Source organism: Sminthopsis crassicaudata, chromosome 2 (genome assembly GCF_048593235.1).
Source record: "Sminthopsis crassicaudata isolate SCR6 chromosome 2, ASM4859323v1, whole genome shotgun sequence".
Classification (NCBI taxonomy): Eukaryota; Metazoa; Chordata; class Mammalia; order Dasyuromorphia; family Dasyuridae; genus Sminthopsis; species Sminthopsis crassicaudata.
The window spans coordinates 646,614,290-646,633,246 of NC_133618.1; the positions used below are offsets into that span (position 1 = coordinate 646,614,290).

Here is an 18,957-nt window from a genome sequence, read left to right on the forward strand (position 1 = left end):
TCTTTCTCCCACACCATTTCCTTTCTCCCCTTCCCATTCATTCCTCACCTCTCCCTCTGTTTTTCATTACTCCCTCCTTTCCCTGCTCCTTTTCCGATCCTTTCCCCTCTGGTTCATTCTTTCCCTTCTTTTCTCCTCCTTTTCTTCCTTTTCTGAATCCTAACTTTCTTCTCACTGGAGCCAAATTTAAATTAGTGGGTCAGAAAAATTCTCCCATTTTTATTCAATTTCCTAGGGCTAGAAAGAAACTCAAGAGGGAGGTAATTACACCCAGACAGACTCTTCTCTCTCATCTCAACTAGATTTTAATGACCACAAAACTGAGACACATAAGAGTTCAAGCCCTGCTACAAGAAGAGACTGTTTTAGGTATATGGATCAAATATGGATTGACATAGGATTACTACAACTTATAAGGGACCACAGATCTCTAAACTAACATATTTGTTTTACATCTGAAGAGTTGAAGGGGATGGAGATGATCTTAGTCATACAAGTTATAAGACAAGGATTTGAATCTTTTTCTCTAACTCTTTAACATCGTTTCCCATCCTTTTTCATCAACCTTCAGGAAATGTCTTCCAATAGAAGAGATGAGACTGTGGCATCGAGAAAGGAGGCAGAGCCCTCCCTACCTTAATAGACAGGGATTCTACCATACTGGTAGATTCTTTCCTAGTTGGAAAAGTCAACCAAAAGGATGAAAAGTTAGATAGGGATCATTTCTGACAGCTATAGTCTATAAGAGGAATTCTTGTTCTTGCAAAATTTTCTCTTTGATTTGGGGGTTTCAAAATTTGGCAATAACATTTTTTCTGTATGTGTTTTTCACAAAGGATTTCATGGAGGTGGTGATATGTAGATTTTTTTTCTATTTCTACTTTTCCCTCATTTTTTATTATTCCAGGATAATTTTCATGGATTATTTCTTGAATTATTGTGTCAAGGTTTCTTTTTTGGTCACAACTTTCAGGCAGCCCAATTCTTATATTTTCTCTTTTTGATCTGTTCTCAAGATCCAGATTGTTTTTCTTATGTTTCACATTCTGTTCTATTTTTACATTTTTTAATAATCTGTTTTATTATTTCTTGGTCTCTCATAACTTCACTTGCTTCCTCTTGCCCAATTCCAGTTTTCAATGAGTTATTTTCATCTTTGAAACTGTGTATATATTCTTTTAGTTGGTTAACTTATTAACCAACTTTCTTGGATGGTTTTTATTTTTATTTTTATTTTTATTTAATTTTTACCAGTATATCTCATTTGATTTTTAAATTATTTTTTGAATTCTTCTATAAATTCTCTCTGAGCAGGGAGCCATGTCATGCTATTATTTGGGGTAGAAGATGTTCTTTTTTACTTTAGTGCTTTCCTTTGAAGATGAACCCCCTATCTTCCCTGTTCCCATAGTAAATTTCTATGGTGAGGTTCTTTCATTTTTCCGGTTAATTTTAAATAAAAATATGAGGTATTAATGGAAGCATCTCTAATCCTGCAGTGGAGGATGGTGTTTCTGGATTTATTTCTGCTCACTCCTTTTAGCAGGAACTCAAAATCTAGAGTTCTCCCCTCCTTGAGCAAGGGCCTTCAGTCAGCAGCATCTGTGCCCCACTGCCTCTGCATTCCCAGTGCCTGCTCGCCCTGGCTCTGCAGCACAGCTGGGCCTGGTATTCTTTATCAGTTCAGGTTCTCAGTCTTCTCAGACTTCTATTCCACACACTGTCCAGGAGGTGAAAGTTTCTGTGACTCCTGCTGAGGTTCCAACCACGCTAAGGTTTCCCCAAGGTTCCCCATTTGGTGTTTCTGCAGAGGTAGTCTGGAGATGTTTGCATTTCACATGGGTTAATTCTGAGCCCAAGGTCTTTCTTCATATCTTCCTCGATTGTACTAGGAGCCCCCCCCCCCATTCTGCCCCAAGTCTTCTTGGTTTTTCACTAGTTGGTTTGCCCTGAGGTTGTAGAAATCTGTTCTATTTGTGGAGGGAATCTGGAGAGCTTGAAATTTATCAACCTATTCTGACATCTTCCTAGAATCCTTGTAAAAAGAGTTCTTAATCTTTTGTGTCACAGATCCTTTTGGCACTCCAGTCAAGCTTATGACTCCCTTCTCAGAATAATGATTAGTGTGAAATCTACTGTTAAATGTAGGTTGGAGGTGTTAGGATTTCTTCCAAGTTATACAACAAAATTCCCAATTTATTTTTCTGTCTATACTATTGTTGCTTCCCAAGGAATATTGAGGTTGATTGGAAATTGACAGTTGCTGTTTTCCTGAAGTGCTGGAGACAGATTTCATGGAAATGTGCTTGCACTTATTGAAGATGTACTTAAGGACAAGGAAGAAACTGAGGAGAGGACTACTTGGGCTCTAGATTCTTTAATGCTATATAGTATTTATTATTATTTTGTGAGTTATCCTAGCCTAGGATCACCATTGTGATATAATAATATTTTGACAGTAATTATTTGGGGGTAAAACATACAATGTGATAGTGCATTAGGATTTTCATAGGGTCTAAGATATGCTCTAGAGTCCATCTCCTCCTTAGGACAGGAAGACATATTGGTTGTTAAATAAATTGGACACATCTTTTGAGTGTATCCTCTTCTTACTATTGAAGAAATAGCTGAGCTTTAGAACAATTGTACTACTATGAGGTGTGTTTTAGACTCAGCAAGGAAGAACTTGAAGTATATGGGGAATTCCTCATTTTTCTCATAATTCTTCTGAGAGGTTGATCACATCTCAGATATCCTTTGTTCTAGAGTATTTCATTTCCTCCTTTGGGGGGGGGAATTTGCACTTTAATAAACAAATGAAAGAAGAAACAAATAAAAAAAATCAAAACAAAAATCAGAAAACTAAAGCCCAAATCCTTTAAAGTGTTAGTTGGAGACTTCCTTACCTGACCATTTTTGTTGTTGTTATTCAATTGTTTTTTACTCTATATGACCTCACTTAGGATCACACAGCTAATTAGTCTCTTTAAGGCCAGGTTTGGACTCATGGAGTTGAGTCTTTCTGATTCCAGGCTCAGCCAAGTAGCTTAGTGGATAGTAGGCTTTACTGTACTCTCCTGTACTATATCTCTCTACTGTATTCCTTTACTACAGATCATCTCATGGGACGGCTCCAGAGCAATAAAAACAGGAAGGTGATTAGATAATGAAACAAAGCCTCTTGGAGGGGCAAGTTCTAGAAGGTACTATTGTAGTTGGGAGTATAAAGCAATGACCAAGATTATTGTACGTTTTTGAGTTTTTGTTCAATGAAAACAAATTTCAAATCAAAGGCAACAAAAAGACATCATGGCAGATTCCTCCAAATGACAATAAATTCAGAGCAATGATTATTTAATTAATTATGAGAGATAAGAACAATTTTGAGTTGGCAGGTAGTTTTGTGACCTAGATGAATTGCTGTTATGATAGTTGTCATATCTGAGTGTGATATCTGAGTGTGAAGCATGTTAACTTGAAGTTAGACTGTGTTTGTTTTGTTTAAAAATACCATAATACCTACTCTCTTCCTTAGATATAGAAACTGATCTTTTAAAAAACATTGTAATATGAATTTTAATCACTTTTGTTTTTATATCACCTTCATTCTTCAGTGTGTTCTTCCTTCTATCTTGTATATTGAAGAGAGAAGAAAAAATTCGATAAAGCTAGCTAACAAATCAGAAAGGTTTGCTATCTATAGTCAAAGTGGGAGGGGGGGTATACTCATGCATTATTTTTATGCATTATTTCAAATTTGCTTTCTAAAATGGGCCATTTGCTTATTTGTATATGATACTGCAACATGTTAGGGAAGATTTGTAATTTTGTGAACCTATTGATGACAATACCCTAGTAAGAGAATTTTTTTTATAATTGTTATAATTTTAAATGAAAATTACATAATGTTGGAGAATTGCATTGGAAAAAAAATAATGAACTTATCAGTGAATGTAATGCAGGTTTCTAATCATGAGTTTAATGTGGCGCCTTTGTGCAATTTGCATACATTATATGCTCCATAATCAATTTATTAATCAGTATGAGGAACAATAGTTCTTAAAATTGTGACAAAAGTAGCCTATTTTATTAAAAAAAAAAAGAAAAAACAACCAGACCATTAAAAGAAATATTTTCATAAAATTACATGACAATTTAGGTGCAAAGCCTTGAAGTGTACTTTTATATTATTGCTATACATGTATTGTTTTTCATTTGCTGCTACCTTGTTTGAATGCTAAATGTATGCTTGCCAAAAAAAAAAAAAAAAAAAAAACCCAAACAAAAACCTGACTTATGGAGAACTCACAAAGGGCAAGTGCTCACAAGGTGGTCAGAAAAACACAATACAAGGACACTCTTAAGGTCTCAAGAACTTTAGAATTGTTTGTAAGACATGGGAGACTGGCACAGGACCGCATAGCATGTGCCCTCATGAGAGAAAGTGTTGTACTGCAAGAGCAAAGCAGAATTTAATTAGCTCAGAAGAAATGCAAGATGTGCAAATTAGAGAAGCCATTCAAAATATTCATAGGGATGATTTGTGTCCAAACTGGTTCATATTGGCCTGCTCAGCCACAGACACACACTAACTTGACTCTAATATAATGATGTCATTTTTGTCCTCTTCGAAGGACAACAGCCATAAATGTATTGTCTTTCACATGCCAAAGTGCTCTGAAAGATTATTGAATAAAAAGAATTTACTATTTTCTTAATGACAATCATAAAAATAAAGCAAATTCTATATTTGCTTTTAAATCCTCCTGAAATTGGTGTACTTTGTGGATCTTTTTGAAACAGTTTGAAAAACATCAATGCAATATTTACAAATTTATATTGTGGAATTTAAAATGTTTAAGAGACACAGTTTCTGGGAAATTAATCATTTTATTAACAACACTAGCAGCATGTTGTCAATTAAATCTGTCAGTGACACTCTGAAATGCCAAAAGATCTCTCACGGAACCCACTCAATGCTTATATGCCCTTGGAAGAGTGTGTATGCCTGAAGGTGGTAATTGACTCTGATTGGTTAATAATTAATGAAAAGAGAATAAATATTACAATGAGAGGTGGAACTAGCTTGATTGTATCATTTACTTCAAATCACCCCCCAATTTGGGAAAATCTGGACAAAGGATCTGTCTATCCCCATCTAACCTCGAATAAGAAGGCAATGGACCAGTTGCACTTTATATTAAATTCCTTATAAGACTGGATATGGTAGCAATATTTAGATTGAAGAAAATCTTCATCCTATCTGCTGTCATCAGCTTTGTCCTTCAGAGGCTGAGCTTTGAAATAAGAATTTTAGAAAAAGGGGAAAACTTTCTCCCTAAATCATGGGTGATTATTTCTTTCAATACTTTTGATTCAGAAAAACTTTAGAGCTATGAATGTTTATAAGTATATTTGAAATGTTTCACAAGAGGAAAAAAAATACCTGTTCTGAAAATGATTATTAAATGAAAATGCTTATTAAACTCTAGACTACTTTATAAAAACAATTCATTTTAAAGATCTGGCTATTTCTGAATATGAATGCATAAGGAATCCATTGTCAACTACATTGCATTTGTTCTTATTTTATCTGAACAAAAATAGTAGAAGTGTTTTGTGACTGAACAATGAAAGAAGCATATGTCTCTGAACATCATCTGATTTGGCTATAGGCAAATCTTTTTTTTTTCCATGGTATTTAACTTTTTATTTTTTATTATAAATTTTTATTTACAAAACCTATGCAGGGGTAATTTTTCAACACTGACCCTTGCAAAACCTTCTGTTCCAAATTTTCCCCTTCTTCCACCCACCCCCTGCTCAAGATGGCAGATATTAAAATACATGTTAAAATATATGTTAAATCCAATATATGTATACATATCCATACAATTATCTTGCTGGACAAGAAAAATCTGATCTGGAAAGAAAAAAAAAACTGAGAAGGAAGACAAAAATGCAAGCAAAACAACAACAAAGAGTGAAAAAATGCTATGTTGTCCACACTCAGTTGCCACAGTCCTCTCACTGGGTGTAGATGGCTCTCTTCATTGCTGAACAATTGGAACTGGTCTGAATCAGTTCATTGTTGAAGAGAGCCACTTCCATCAGAATTGATCATCATTATAGTTTTCTTGTTGCCATGTACAATGATCTCCTGGTTCTGCTTGTTTCACTTAGCATCAGTTCATGTAAGTATCCAAGCCTCTCTGAATTCATCCTGCTGATCATTTCTTACAGAACAAAATATTCCATAATATTCATATACCATAATTTATTCAGCCATTCTTCAATTGATGGGCATCCATTCCATCTCCAGTTTCTAGCCACTATGAAAAGGGCTGCTACAAACATTTTTGCACATGTGGGTCCCTTTCCTATAGGTAAATCTTTCATACAAAGTGAAATATTTTACTAATGTCCATGACATCTTTTGTGAAATAGGGTTGTGTGCTGTAACTAAAGACAAAATACTGATTTTAGTTAGTGATTGGAAAATAATGCATTTAGAAGGATCATCAATGATATACTACATTTTGAGAAATGTTGCCCTAAAAAACAAATCCACTTATCATATGAGTAATATTACTAAGGCTATTGTTTTGATCTAGCCTTACAGAATTGGGTGCTAGTCATTGAATGAATGACTTCTTTGGTCTTTGAGTTCCATGTTCTTTGAGACCAGGCAAATCATTCTGACTGATGCAGTCTCCCTATCTGATAGACCATGATGCTTCTTTTTATTTTATAAAAAATAAAGTTGCAAAAGAACTTTTCTATCAACAAGTATTTGTTACATTATTTTATGTTTAATTTGTGTTATATGTGTTATAAAAGGGTATTTTTAACAATTTTGTTCAGATTAACTATAAATAAATTAATTATAGAGTTTAAAAAATGAAATGTGGCAGCTTTTTTTTTTAAATAAGAGGGATTCATTTGAGATTGGAAACCATTGTTGCAAGGGGCTTGTTCACCTCAGCAAGCTGTACCATTGTATAACACCTGGTAAGTTTTCTTATGATAATCTATGGTTTGCTTATTGAAATTATTTCCACCTATTGTCTAGTCTGTTTTTTTTTTGTAGCAACACAGAGTGTTTCCTTTTTCTTTTTTTTTTTAATTTTACAAAAGGATTATGAAATGAAGACACAATTTTGCCTCATCACAAAAGTTAACTGCCTGCTGAAATGCAAGACTACTGACTTTTTTCTTTTCTCTCTCCCCTCTGTCTGTCTCTCTCTTCCTCTGTCTCTCCCTCTCCCCCTGTCTCTCCCTCTCCCTTTTGCCTTCTCTCCCTCTCCCTTTCCCTGTTTCTCCATCTCCCTCTGTCTCTTTTTCCCTCTCCCTCTGTCTCTGACTCTCCTTTTCCTCTCCCTCTGTCTCCCTCTCCCTCTCCTCTCCCTTTGTGTCTCCCTCTCCCTTTTCCTCTCTCTCTGTCTCTCCCTCTTCCTCACTCTCTCCCTCTGTCTCACCCTTTGTCTCTCCCTCTGTCGTCTCTCCCTATTCTCCTCCCCCTGTTTCTCCCTCTCCCTCTCCCTTTTTCTCCCTCTCCCTCTTTCTCCCTTTCCCCCTCTCTCTTTCCCTCTCCCTTTCCCTCTGTCTCTCCCTCTCCCTCTCCCTCTGTCTCACCCTTTGTCTCTCCCTCTCCCTCTTCCTGTCACTCTCCCTCTATCTCTGTCTGTTTGCGCGCTCGCGCATGCGCGCGCACATACACACACACACACACACACACACACACACACACATACACACACACCCCATTTTGTTTTAACCTATGGTCATTATTGTCCCGTGGGCTGCTTGGTTCTCAATTTTGCCACCCAATCTAGTAACTAATAACACTCATAATATCACATTTCTTTAGGATCCTGCTAGCTAATGGCCTAAGTAAGCATCTTATGTTTGATACATCTAGAACTGAGCTTGTTATCTTTCTCCTCAAATGCTCTTTCCTAATTTCTCTAGCACTGCTTTAATACCACCATCTTCCAAGTCACTCTAGCTCACAACCTAGTGGTAATCCTCAACTTATTGTGTTTATTTCTTCCAGAATCAAATATAAAATCTTCTGTTAGGTTTTCAAAGTCTTTCATAATCTGTAGCCCTCTTCATTCCTTTTCAGTCTTCTTACACTTTGTATCTCTCCCTGTTCCTACTTCTCTCCCCCTTGGCCCTAACTTCCCCCATTGTTTCTTCCTCTTCCAACTTTCCCCTCCCATTTCTTTCCTTGAACAAAAGACTTCTTTTCCTAACTAAAAACATTTTCACTGGTTGTCCTCCAAGGCTGGAATATACTTCTTTCTCATCTCCACTTCCTGACCTCCTTTAAGTGCTAGCTAAAACCCCACCTGTTAACAGGAAGTTGACTTTCCATTAATTTTAGTCCTTCACTCTCGATAATTTCCAATTGATTCTTTCTTTAGCTTGTTTGTATATAGTTATTTGCATGGTTCATGAGAGCAGACTTAACTTTTTTTGTATTACCAATGCTTAACATAGTAACTGACACATAGTAGGTTCATATGGACTTTTTGTGTCTGACCTGTGGCAGAGCAGTCCTTATTCATGTTGTCTGATGAGCCACAGTGGAACACATCATAACTCCACTCTAACAGAGTGATGTCATTTTGGTCATCTTCAAAAACGAACTATAACCACAGCCTTTATAAATGTTTCTTGGCTAATTGACATGTAAATTTAATACAGATATGTTAATAAGATTGCAGGATTTACAGCTAGAAAGGTATTTTATGAATCTTATCTCATAATTTTTAAGTTTAGGAAACTGAGATCCAGAGATTAGTTGATTTACCCAGGATCAATCAGATCATAAGTAGTCATGCTAGTATCTAGACTGAAGACTTTGTTAAAGACTCTATAGACTCTTTGTTAAAGACTTCATGTGTTACTTCCTCTGGATACTGGAGAAAGAAAAGACTTGTGGAAATTTTAGATGCTATGAAAAAGCCTATAAGAAAGATATATTTTGGAACTTTAAGCCTTGAAGATAATTTTTGGGCTAAAAGTATCCCTCACATAATACTATGTAGTCTTATGGTAATTTCACTTATTTGTAGTTGCCTTAAATTATTAGAACTCATTGGAATATTGGCTCCAGAAAGGGCCCCAAAGATGTTCCTAGGGTATTCTATTCCTCTTAGACCTGACTGCTAGACTTTCCTTTATATCTGAATCCTCTTGGTCATCCTACAAGTGTCTAGGAAGTGTGGTGGCCTTTAAATAGCAAGCACTTCCTTTACTGCTGAGAGATTTTTCTGAGTGCATCTGTTTTTCTTTAAGTCCTTATAGTCCTTTATCCCTTGTTTTTCTGTATGACATCTCTCTATTTATTGTCTGGGTAGTATCACCTTTCTCAAATGGTTATTGTAAGGCTCAAATGAGATAACATGTAAAGCATTTTGCAAACCTTAAGAGTATTATATAAATGTCAGCTATTATCATTATCACATTAACCATTCTGTGAATTATTTTGTAACATCTTCTCATTTACTATTCATAGATATGACATTGTTGCCTTAACTGAAACAGTCAATCCTTACTAACACAATTTATTTATTTACATAGTAGTTTTCATTGGATACAAATGGAGTCCAGATATCTTCGAAAGTTTCTTGGTCAGTGCCTTAGTCAGGCTCTTGCAGATGTGGCCAAATTTAAGCCAGTAGATCCAATAGAATACTTGGCATTCTGGATTTACAAATACAAGAAAAACTTGGCCACACAACAATTGGTGAGTATCAAGAAAGGAAGCAACTAAGTCAGATGGTCTGGTTGGTGCATTTTTCACTACTCATACAATTTTTTTTAAACAACTCTAGAGGAGAATGGAACTGGCTCAGTTGCAGCAAGAGCAAGAAGCAGCTAGGATGGAGCAGGAAATGTTGAAACAACTGAAAGAAGAGGAGCTGTTCTTTCAGCAGGTAGGACAAAGATTAATCCTTTTAGTAGTAACATCTGACTTTTATTAATCTTGGAAATTATTTCTGACATATTCTTGTTTACAGTGGATGCTAAGTAATTTTTGTCAAATTTGTGAAATTATGTAAATGTCCATTTCTATATCTATCTGTCTATCTATTTCAGAGTAGTACTGGGGAATTGGCTCAGCTCAGCTATCCTGGAAAAGAGACAACAGGAAAAGGAGATATCTTTTTTTTTCCTCTCCTTCCTCCCTCCCCCAAACAAATAGGAGGCATTTTTAGTGTTATGAGCAGGGAGGCTTCAGGAGTCTGGAACGGTGCAGGATCAGTTTCCAGTCTGCATTTTTCTTTGTTATTTTCCTTATAATACTTTATCCCCTGTTTTTCTGTATAATTTCTCTCCATTTCTTTCTCTCTCTGACTGGGTAGTATCACCTATTTCAAATGGTTATTGTAAGGCTCAAATGAGAATAGTGTAAAGCATTTTACAAACCTTAAGAGTATTATAGAAATGTCAGCTATTATTATCATTATTACTCTTGCTCTCTGCTTCTTGTTATTTTCCTTGCTTTCCTATTTTCTTTTTTTCTCCCCTCTGGTAGCATATTGGGGGGGGAATCCATGGTTCCATATTGGCTATTTGATAAACATTGAATGAAAATTCTTGGGTAACAAGCAGTAGACTTGAGTTCCTTCCTCCTCCTCTTCATAGTTGTTTCTTTGTGAGGACAGAAACTTTCAGAAGATTAAATTGGGAGGAAGGTGGAGGGATTTCTCAGAAGTCCTTTCCAAATACTTTTGCTTTTGAGAGAGCTTTTTGAGATTAGTAAATGTTGAATGTTAAAGTTAAGATCATGAACAAATCAGTGAAAAGAATTGCAGGTACTGAGAAGGATTATAATAATTTATTCAGAATGTCATTCTGACTGATTGATGATACTCATTTGAAGACTATTAATGTCTTATGTGAAAAAGTACAGAAGAACCATTTTGCTCAGGACATTTCATTTTTCCCCGAAAATCAAAGAAAAGTGTGCAGGAGATAAAGGGCAATGGTATGTAGCCATGCAGACTAAGGCATGGCTAACAGGATCCTGCTGCCAAAGATTGTTCTTCTAATGATTTAAAAATTATTTTTAATTTTTTTTCCAGGAAGGTTAGACTCACTCACTTGTTAGTAATTGGGAAACTAGGTGGCCCAGTGAATAGAGCCCCCTGGGGTTAGAATGAGGAAGATTCATCTTTCTAAGTTTAAATCTGGCCTCAGACACTTGATAATTATGTGACCCTGGCTAAGTCACTTAATCTCTGTTTGCCCCATTTTCCTTTTTGTGTAAAATGAGTAGGAGAAGGAAATGGCAAACTACTTCATTATTTTTGTCAAGAAATCTTTGATGTAGTCAGAAAGAGTTAGATATAACTAAATAACAGATACTAACTTTATGGTGAAAAACCTTTTTTCTTTTATGGGGCTGGGATAATCAATTGTGGGATGTAACAGAAGATTAAATTAAAATTCAACTATCATCATCATTGTTGTTTATTAGACCACTGAAGATACTGAGCTCTGAATGGAGTAGGTACAGTACTATGTGAGGCCCAATTTAGGTTGCATCTTTTTGTTGCAACTAAACCAAAGGATTCTCATCCATATTTTAATAATCTAATTAGAAATAGCAGTATAGGCTAAATTTGTTGATACTAAGTCATTTTTGTGATAAAATAAGAGTATTACAGTCATTATTTGTGTTCAGAAATTAATTGATGGAACAATAGCTTATTTATGCTTTATTAATTATTCATTTTGATTATTAGTGACTTAAAGGAGTATACCCAAGATTTTCTTTTCATTATCTTAAATAAGGAGTGGGGAAACCCTGGCCCAGAATCTGTATAGGGCTCTAAAAATAATCTGCTAAGACAATCATAGGCGATGATAAGCTGAAAACTAGGTACAATAACCTCCCACTGCTTTGTGTTCTATAATTTTGCATGACTCAGGAATGATGTTATAAATATAGCTCTTGGCAGGAAAAAAAGGTTCCCCATCCATATCTTAAAAGGTCAAGAGTTGTCTATATGAGGGGTAATCTTTGACTACTGAGAGTATTTGTAATTTGAATAGTTATTGAAATCTTACATCTAGTAACTTTATACATAAAGAAAACACTTGATTTTATTTATTATTTAATTCATTCATTTCTACCAACTGTGGATACAGTTTACTTATGAAGGAAATTCACTTGCAATTTTTGTTGTTAATAGCTCTTTTTAAGGATTTAAATATATTAAATAATTTTGCTTATTTCTGAAATTTAGGTGTGTGCATACAGTTTCATTGCTCTTGGGAAGTTTAAAAATGGAAAAATTGATTCATAGTAATGCATATTCTAATTTATTTTGCATATTTATTTATTTTTGTATGTTTAGCAACAACTGGAGTTGGAAATGCAAGAAAAAGAGAGGAAGAAACTTGAAGAGTTAGAGGAGGTACTTTGAAGCTTGATGCTGGTTATTCTAACTGCCTTTATATTATCTTTAAACATTCTCTTTAAATTGCATACTTAAATACTCTTTTGGGTCAATAATAGGTTGTTACTAATAACAGCTGATATTAAAATCAAGAAAATAACTTGGTGGCTTCATTGCCCTTTTAATGGACAGTGATAAAAAAAATATTTTTTTACATCCCATTGTTGAAAGAAATGTAAATTTCGATTGCCCAAACCTCTCAAGATACTTTGGGTTATCTTGAGTTAAGATTTCTTTCTTAAGGTTAGATTTTTTTCTTAAGAATCATACCTTAAATCACTTTGACTCTCATTGATTGGTAGACAGTAGGTCCCTGGCTAAAGCCTACTTGGTCATTATTTGAGCTCTGATTAGTTCAGAGTGAATATAAATAGCAATGAATTTTTGTTTTGGTCAGAAACAGAGGGTTTCTCCCTCCCAGATGGATTTTTTAAAAAAAACTGGGTAAAAGAGACCATTCTCTGCCTCATTTCTTAATCACTGAATGGAAGTTTCTTCCATCAAACTGAGACTTAAAGACCTTAGCTTAAAAAAGATCAGAGTTTCCCACTGTATGCTGGGTTATGCCCAGTTATGCTGGATCTATATCTGGACATCGGACACAGATGGCTCCAGAGGAGAAACTGATGAAGCAGGTGACCTTGCACAGCCCTCTCTCATTTAAATCCAATTCACTTACATGTCATGACTATCACCTCCCTGATGTCATAATCCCCTTCAAAAATGAAGGACAAAACAATAAGAGGCTAGTTCAATTTATATAAAACAGTTGTTGTTCTCAACACATGTAGACAAGTGGCCCATCTTTTACTGAAACAAATTATTATTTTTTCAGAATAGTCCTTGACCCTGAATGGCTCATTAGTATGTGGCCTGGAGTCAGCAAAACTGACTTTGAGTTCAAATCTGGCCCCAGACACTTAAGCTGCTGATCCTGTTTGCCTGAATTTCCTCATTTGTAAAATGAATTGAAGAAGGAAGTGCAAACCACTCCAGTATTTATGCCAAGGAAACCCCAAATGGTATCACAAAGAGTTGGACATGACTTTATAACAACTGAACAGCAGCAATGTCTGACATATACTGGAGGAATGACTTCCGGCAAGTCATTTAACCTTTCAGTGCTTTAACTTTCAAATATTATAAACTGCAGAATTCTTGTGAGTTTGCATTGATAGGAAGAAGTTCCTTACTAGGTACTCCCTATACCAATTTGTAATTGCAATGAATTGAATCTAAAATTGAAGAATGCTGACAATTGAGAAGAAATAATAAAACAATCTGAAGAATGTAATTGTAATGTAAATTTTATTACCCATAATAAATTTGATAATAGAACTGATCTGTAGAAGTTTATTTTATTCTAATTTGATGTATGTTATTTTATATTTTTATTTAGCAAGAACTTGCAGCAGAATTAGATGTCATAAAAAGATTTAGCTTAGAAGAACAAGAGAAGGTACATATATAGTGTTTTTATGTCTATTTTCATTATATTTGAAGTCTATTCTTTTTATATGCCCTTCCTTCTGTTATCTTTAACTATATATTTGATTATTCTTTTTCATTAAGAATACTCTAACAATGGCATTGTTAATAACTAATGGGGTACCATTAAGTAATTTGAATGATTACCAGGAAAACTGTTTCTAAGTTGAAAAATAAAAATTTCCCCACATAAACACAGAATTAATCCAATTGAAAATAAAATTGCATGTAATGTAGGGTAAGTGGAAATAAATTCAGAACTTAGTTATAAAAAAAATCAAATGAAAAAAATTGAAAATCTTTTAAGATGACAGAGTTGCTTAGAACAAAATACTTTAATGTCAGTATTAAAAACATTCTGGAACATTTTTAAAAAGCAAAGAATTTTGAGCATTGTTATCTAGCAAATTTTTCAATAAAATTTCCCAAAATTGGAAAAAAAAAGAAACGGAATGAATTCTGGGGATATGAATAAATTACAAAGACTGTCCTTGCTTTCAAGGAGCTTAATAATCTAATGGGGAGACAACACACAAATGAATTCACATATCATTATGGAAAAAAAGCCTAATATTTATTCATTCAATATAACACTGATTAGGAAAGATTCCTTCAAGCTACAAAGAGAAAGACAGATATTGCTCTGGAGTCAGAGGATCTAAGACCAAATCTTGGCTCTTACCAATTACTATAAATATGATCTTGAGCAAGCCATTCTGTTTTCTCATTTTAAAATAACAATGTTGACCCAGAGCTCCCTTCTAGCTCTATAACTGTTCTCTAGATATACAAAAGGGAGGGGGGGAATCAAATAGAATCATAGAAAAAATTTTCTTAGGAATGGATGGAGAAATTGAAATAGACCAATAATGCTGACATTGAATACAGTATTTTAAAACTTTAAAGTGCAAAGATATTCCATCTATTAGCTCATTAAGTGTCTCAAAGTTCTGAGATATATGCTTGCAAATATTGTCATTCCCATTTAATAGTTAGAGTCATACTCAAAGAATTTTAATGATTTTCATAAGGCCACATAGCTAAAAAGTTTCAATGGTGGGATTTGAATCTAGATTTTTCTGATTTCAGCCCCAGTGATCTCTTGGTTTTGTGATAGATAGATCAAGTTTATCTGGTTATAGCAAAAGAAGACATGCCTCTTTTTTTTTTTTAACTATCTTCAGAGCAAAGTTTAATATTTCTTTAACACAGTAACTCTTTGATATGATGTGAATTTGCTTTGTCCTGGATCCTTTTTGCCCATCCCAATGGATTGGGGATTCACGTTCAGTTGGCTTTTCAATAGGGGCTACATTGAGTTTATCTAAAAATTGATCATGTGCTAGATAACTTCTGTCAACAACCATTTATTAAGCACCTACTGATTTTTAATTGTCTTGATCACACACACACAAACACACATACACACACACACACACACACACCTCTGTTATTTTTGAGAATTTAAATGTATAAATGTGGACAAAAACATAAAAGAGCCAGATTGATAAAGCATGGAATAAACAAGATTCAGAAAAAGGAATCCAGTAGATCATTAAAGAATGGCCCTGTACTTCAAAAAACACAACAAAAATAGTTCTCATATTAGCTAGACTTTAAACCTAGAAAAGATATAGCTTCTTTATTACTTTTATGTGATAAATTGATAGCTAATGGTATTAGAAAAGAAAGTGGAAATGGGAGTAAAGATGAAGTTGGGAATGGCAGGTGGACCAGACATATATGGATAGAAGAAAAAGCCATTCTGGAGGTGATATAATTTTGAAAACAGTGAAGGATCAGTTTTTAATTTGCCTCAAAGAGAGGAAGATACAAATGATCAGAGAATTTATGACATAATATTAATTTGGAAACTATAGGGAGAATGGTTTGGAGAAGATCAATAATGGATCTAGGGAGATCAAATAGAAAGTTATTATAGTTCAGGTGAGAGGTAATGAGAACCCAAAAAGAAGACTAATGGCTTGTGAATGGAATGGGTGGGGAGGAGATAGGTGCAAGAAATGCTGTAGAAATAGAACTGACAAAATCCAGCTATTGATGGAATTGGGTAAACAGGAGGAAGGTAAAGGAAGTCAAGGATGATTCCAAATCTTGTATTGCAAATCTTGGTGACTAGGAAGGTTATTCATATCATACATCCTCAACTACTTTTTGGGCATCTTGAACTGGATGTCTTAGAGACATCCTAAACTCAGCATGCCCAAAATTCATATGTCACTCATTCCCAACCTTCCTTTCTTCTGAATTTCTTTCTTACTGTAGAGGTTATCACTATCCTCTTGGTGACTGAGTCTTGCAAACTAGGTATCGTGCTCACTTTCTCCCTCTCACCCCTCATATTCAGTCACTAAGGTCTGTTGGTGTTACCGTTATAATGGTGCTTGAAAATGTCTGTTTCTCCTCTGATGCTGCTAGATTCTTTTTGAGCAGAGATTGTTGTGAATTGCACTGAATGTGAGACTAGGGCTTGTATGATTGTGATTTTGTATATTTTGAATGAACTATTGATTAATTACTCTAATTCTACTGTGAGAAAGACTTGTTGCAATGTGCGTTTGATCATTCAGTAAAGCTATGTGAAGAGTGGAAAGAAAATGAAAAGTTATACAAAGAATGTTTTTGTTCAGCTTTTTAAAAAATATTGTAATATTGTAATTGGAGTCCCAGGAGGAGCAAAATGGGGAAGAAGAAGAAACTATGTCAGAAACTCCAGTGGAAGGGGTAAGGAGAAAAACAGTAATTCATTCTAAAAAGCAAAAGTAAATTCTGACACATTATTTTCAAATAAATTTAACACACATTAAGTGTCTATAAATAAAGTAGAAGGCATTATGCTAGGAGCTTGGCTTGTAAAGACAAAATGAAAAACAGTTCTTGCCCCCATAGAGCTTGCATTTTACTGAGAGAAATTAAATATTTAAATAAATAAATAAATAAAATAGAATTTGAGGAGAAAGAGAATAATGACAACTATTAGGAAAGGCTTCCTGTAGAAAAGTCTTGTTCATTAATTTTAATCTTTATTTTAATTAGGTTAGTAAGGTAATAAAGATTTAAATGGGTAGTCCTTGCTTTTCTAAATTCTAGTTATACCAAGTCCCAAATGTACTTTCAAGCTAAATCTTAAAATTAATGAAAATATTAATTTATCAATCATTTATTAACTGATTGCTAGAATACTATACTTATAGGCACCAGGGGGAAATAAAAAGATAATTAATTTTTATAAATAACTAGAATCTTCTGAGACACTGATAGTATGATTATAAGAAGATTAAAAGTTACACATATATTTTAAAGTATTTTCAAATGCCTAAGATTACTTTTGAGCATTCTATACTTTTCTCTGGAAAATTCTCTAGTCATCAGCAGCCATTTTACCTTAACTATATCAAATGTATTTAAAATACTTTGAAAATCTTAAATATATTATTACTTTATTCATTTTGTTCATTGCAAATGAATATAGCAATATAATTTTAAAATGTATTAACTTTTTTTGAAAAGGTCTCTTAAATTGAAATTGAATTTTTTGAATTGTAGGATGCCATAAGCAAGACGTTAGCTGAAATTAGCGATAGGTACGGAGCACCTAATTTAAGTCGAGTTGATGAAGTAGATGAATCAAATGTGTTGGAAGTAAGTATTTTTAGATAAGGGGTTTTGATAAGAACAACTTTTATTTTGGTTAGAATATAAATATAAATGTGTTAAGACTGTGAGCTTGTTAGCTCACTCAGCACAGCAGAATCTTTTCAGTGACCAAATTTTGGATTCTGAATGGCAGATAGCCAATTCTGTAGATACATCATTGATCACAAGGGAAAGAGAGGTGGAGTCACAGATCCATCTCTTCTACTGGAAACAACTGAATGTGGGGGATGGATATTGGAGTAGTTTACTATAGACAAAGGGCAACACATATATGTATTTGTATTACATAATTCATGATGTTCTTAGGTTTGTGTGATCAATTATTGATATGGGCCCTTTATAATGAAAACTTCAGCATTTTTTATGATACTAATTATATTAATACCTTGAGATTTGTTTTTGGTAATTACTTCTACCAATCACAGAACTCTTGAGGCGAATCTTATCCAAATGAGCAAATATTTATTGGGTGCCTATGGATGCCTATGTACAATATATTTTAGGTTAAATTAATAAGGTAATATATAGTTTGTTCTTTGATATGATTTAAGTGATTTTATGTGCCTTTTATAACTGTTTTGAAAAGAGTGTTTATTTAAAAAATTCCATTGAATTTTATTGATCACAGTTAACTAAAACTGAAACGGTACACATAGTCGAATAGAAGATTATCTAAATGTTATATCTATTTATTTTGCTTTGTGACATTTTCAAAGTTTGGATAATCCTGAAGAATAATATTTACCTTTTTATTTTGCTTTTAGGGGGCATTAGATTTTGAAAGAGAAGACATATAGCAATGAACATCAGCTGTACACAGTTTTGCTTGTTACAGTTTTCAATAAAAAAAATCAACTTGTGAATGAGTTCTATATGTTTTAGTTCAAATTAGTTTCTAGTTTTCTCATAGAATTAATGACATTAATGGTGGTTAGGTATTCCTGCAGAAGTGTTAATCCCAGAAAGTCATTGGAATTCTAAATGAATGAAGTAAAAAAGTTAGAGATGACTCGGAAGTAAATGGATAAGTGTTTTTTTATTTTTAAAATATATACATGGATAAATTTTTGACATTCAGCCCTATAAAACTCTGTGTTCTAATTTTTCCCTCCCTTCCTCCTCCCTTCTCCAGTCAGCAAGTGATTTAGTATATGTTAAATATATGCAATTCCTCTAAACGTATTTCTACAAATATCATGCTGCACAAGAAAAATCAGATCCAAAAGGAAAAAAAAATGAGAAAGAAAACAAAATTCAAGAAAACAACAAAAAAGGGTGAAAATACTACGTTGTGATCCACGTTCAGTTCTCA

At 34.0% G+C, this 18,957-nt stretch overlaps 1 protein-coding gene across 6 annotated transcripts in view; it reads left to right on the plus strand.

The window, feature by feature from the left end:
- Positions 1-18,505, plus strand: part of DYDC1 (DPY30 domain containing 1) — a 43,621-nt gene extending 25,116 nt beyond the window's left edge. For 2 of the 6 annotated variants that reach the window (XM_074296665.1, XM_074296664.1), the window contains exons 2-8: positions 9,592-9,757; positions 9,846-9,947; positions 12,378-12,437; positions 13,879-13,938; positions 16,653-16,712; positions 17,535-17,630; positions 18,410-18,505. In XM_074296665.1, coding sequence (XP_074152766.1) covers positions 9,611-9,757; positions 9,846-9,947; positions 12,378-12,437; positions 13,879-13,938; positions 16,653-16,712; positions 17,535-17,630; positions 18,410-18,442 — 558 coding nt within the window. In that variant the 5' untranslated portion in view covers positions 9,592-9,610 and the 3' untranslated portion in view covers positions 18,443-18,505. The remainder of the gene's footprint in view (positions 1-9,591; positions 9,758-9,845; positions 9,948-12,377; positions 12,438-13,878; positions 13,939-16,652; positions 16,713-17,534; positions 17,631-18,409) is intronic. The other 4 variants (XM_074296666.1, XM_074296668.1, XM_074296669.1 and 1 more) reach the window with 3 other exon arrangements.
- The last annotated feature ends 452 nt before the right edge of the window (positions 18,506-18,957 follow it).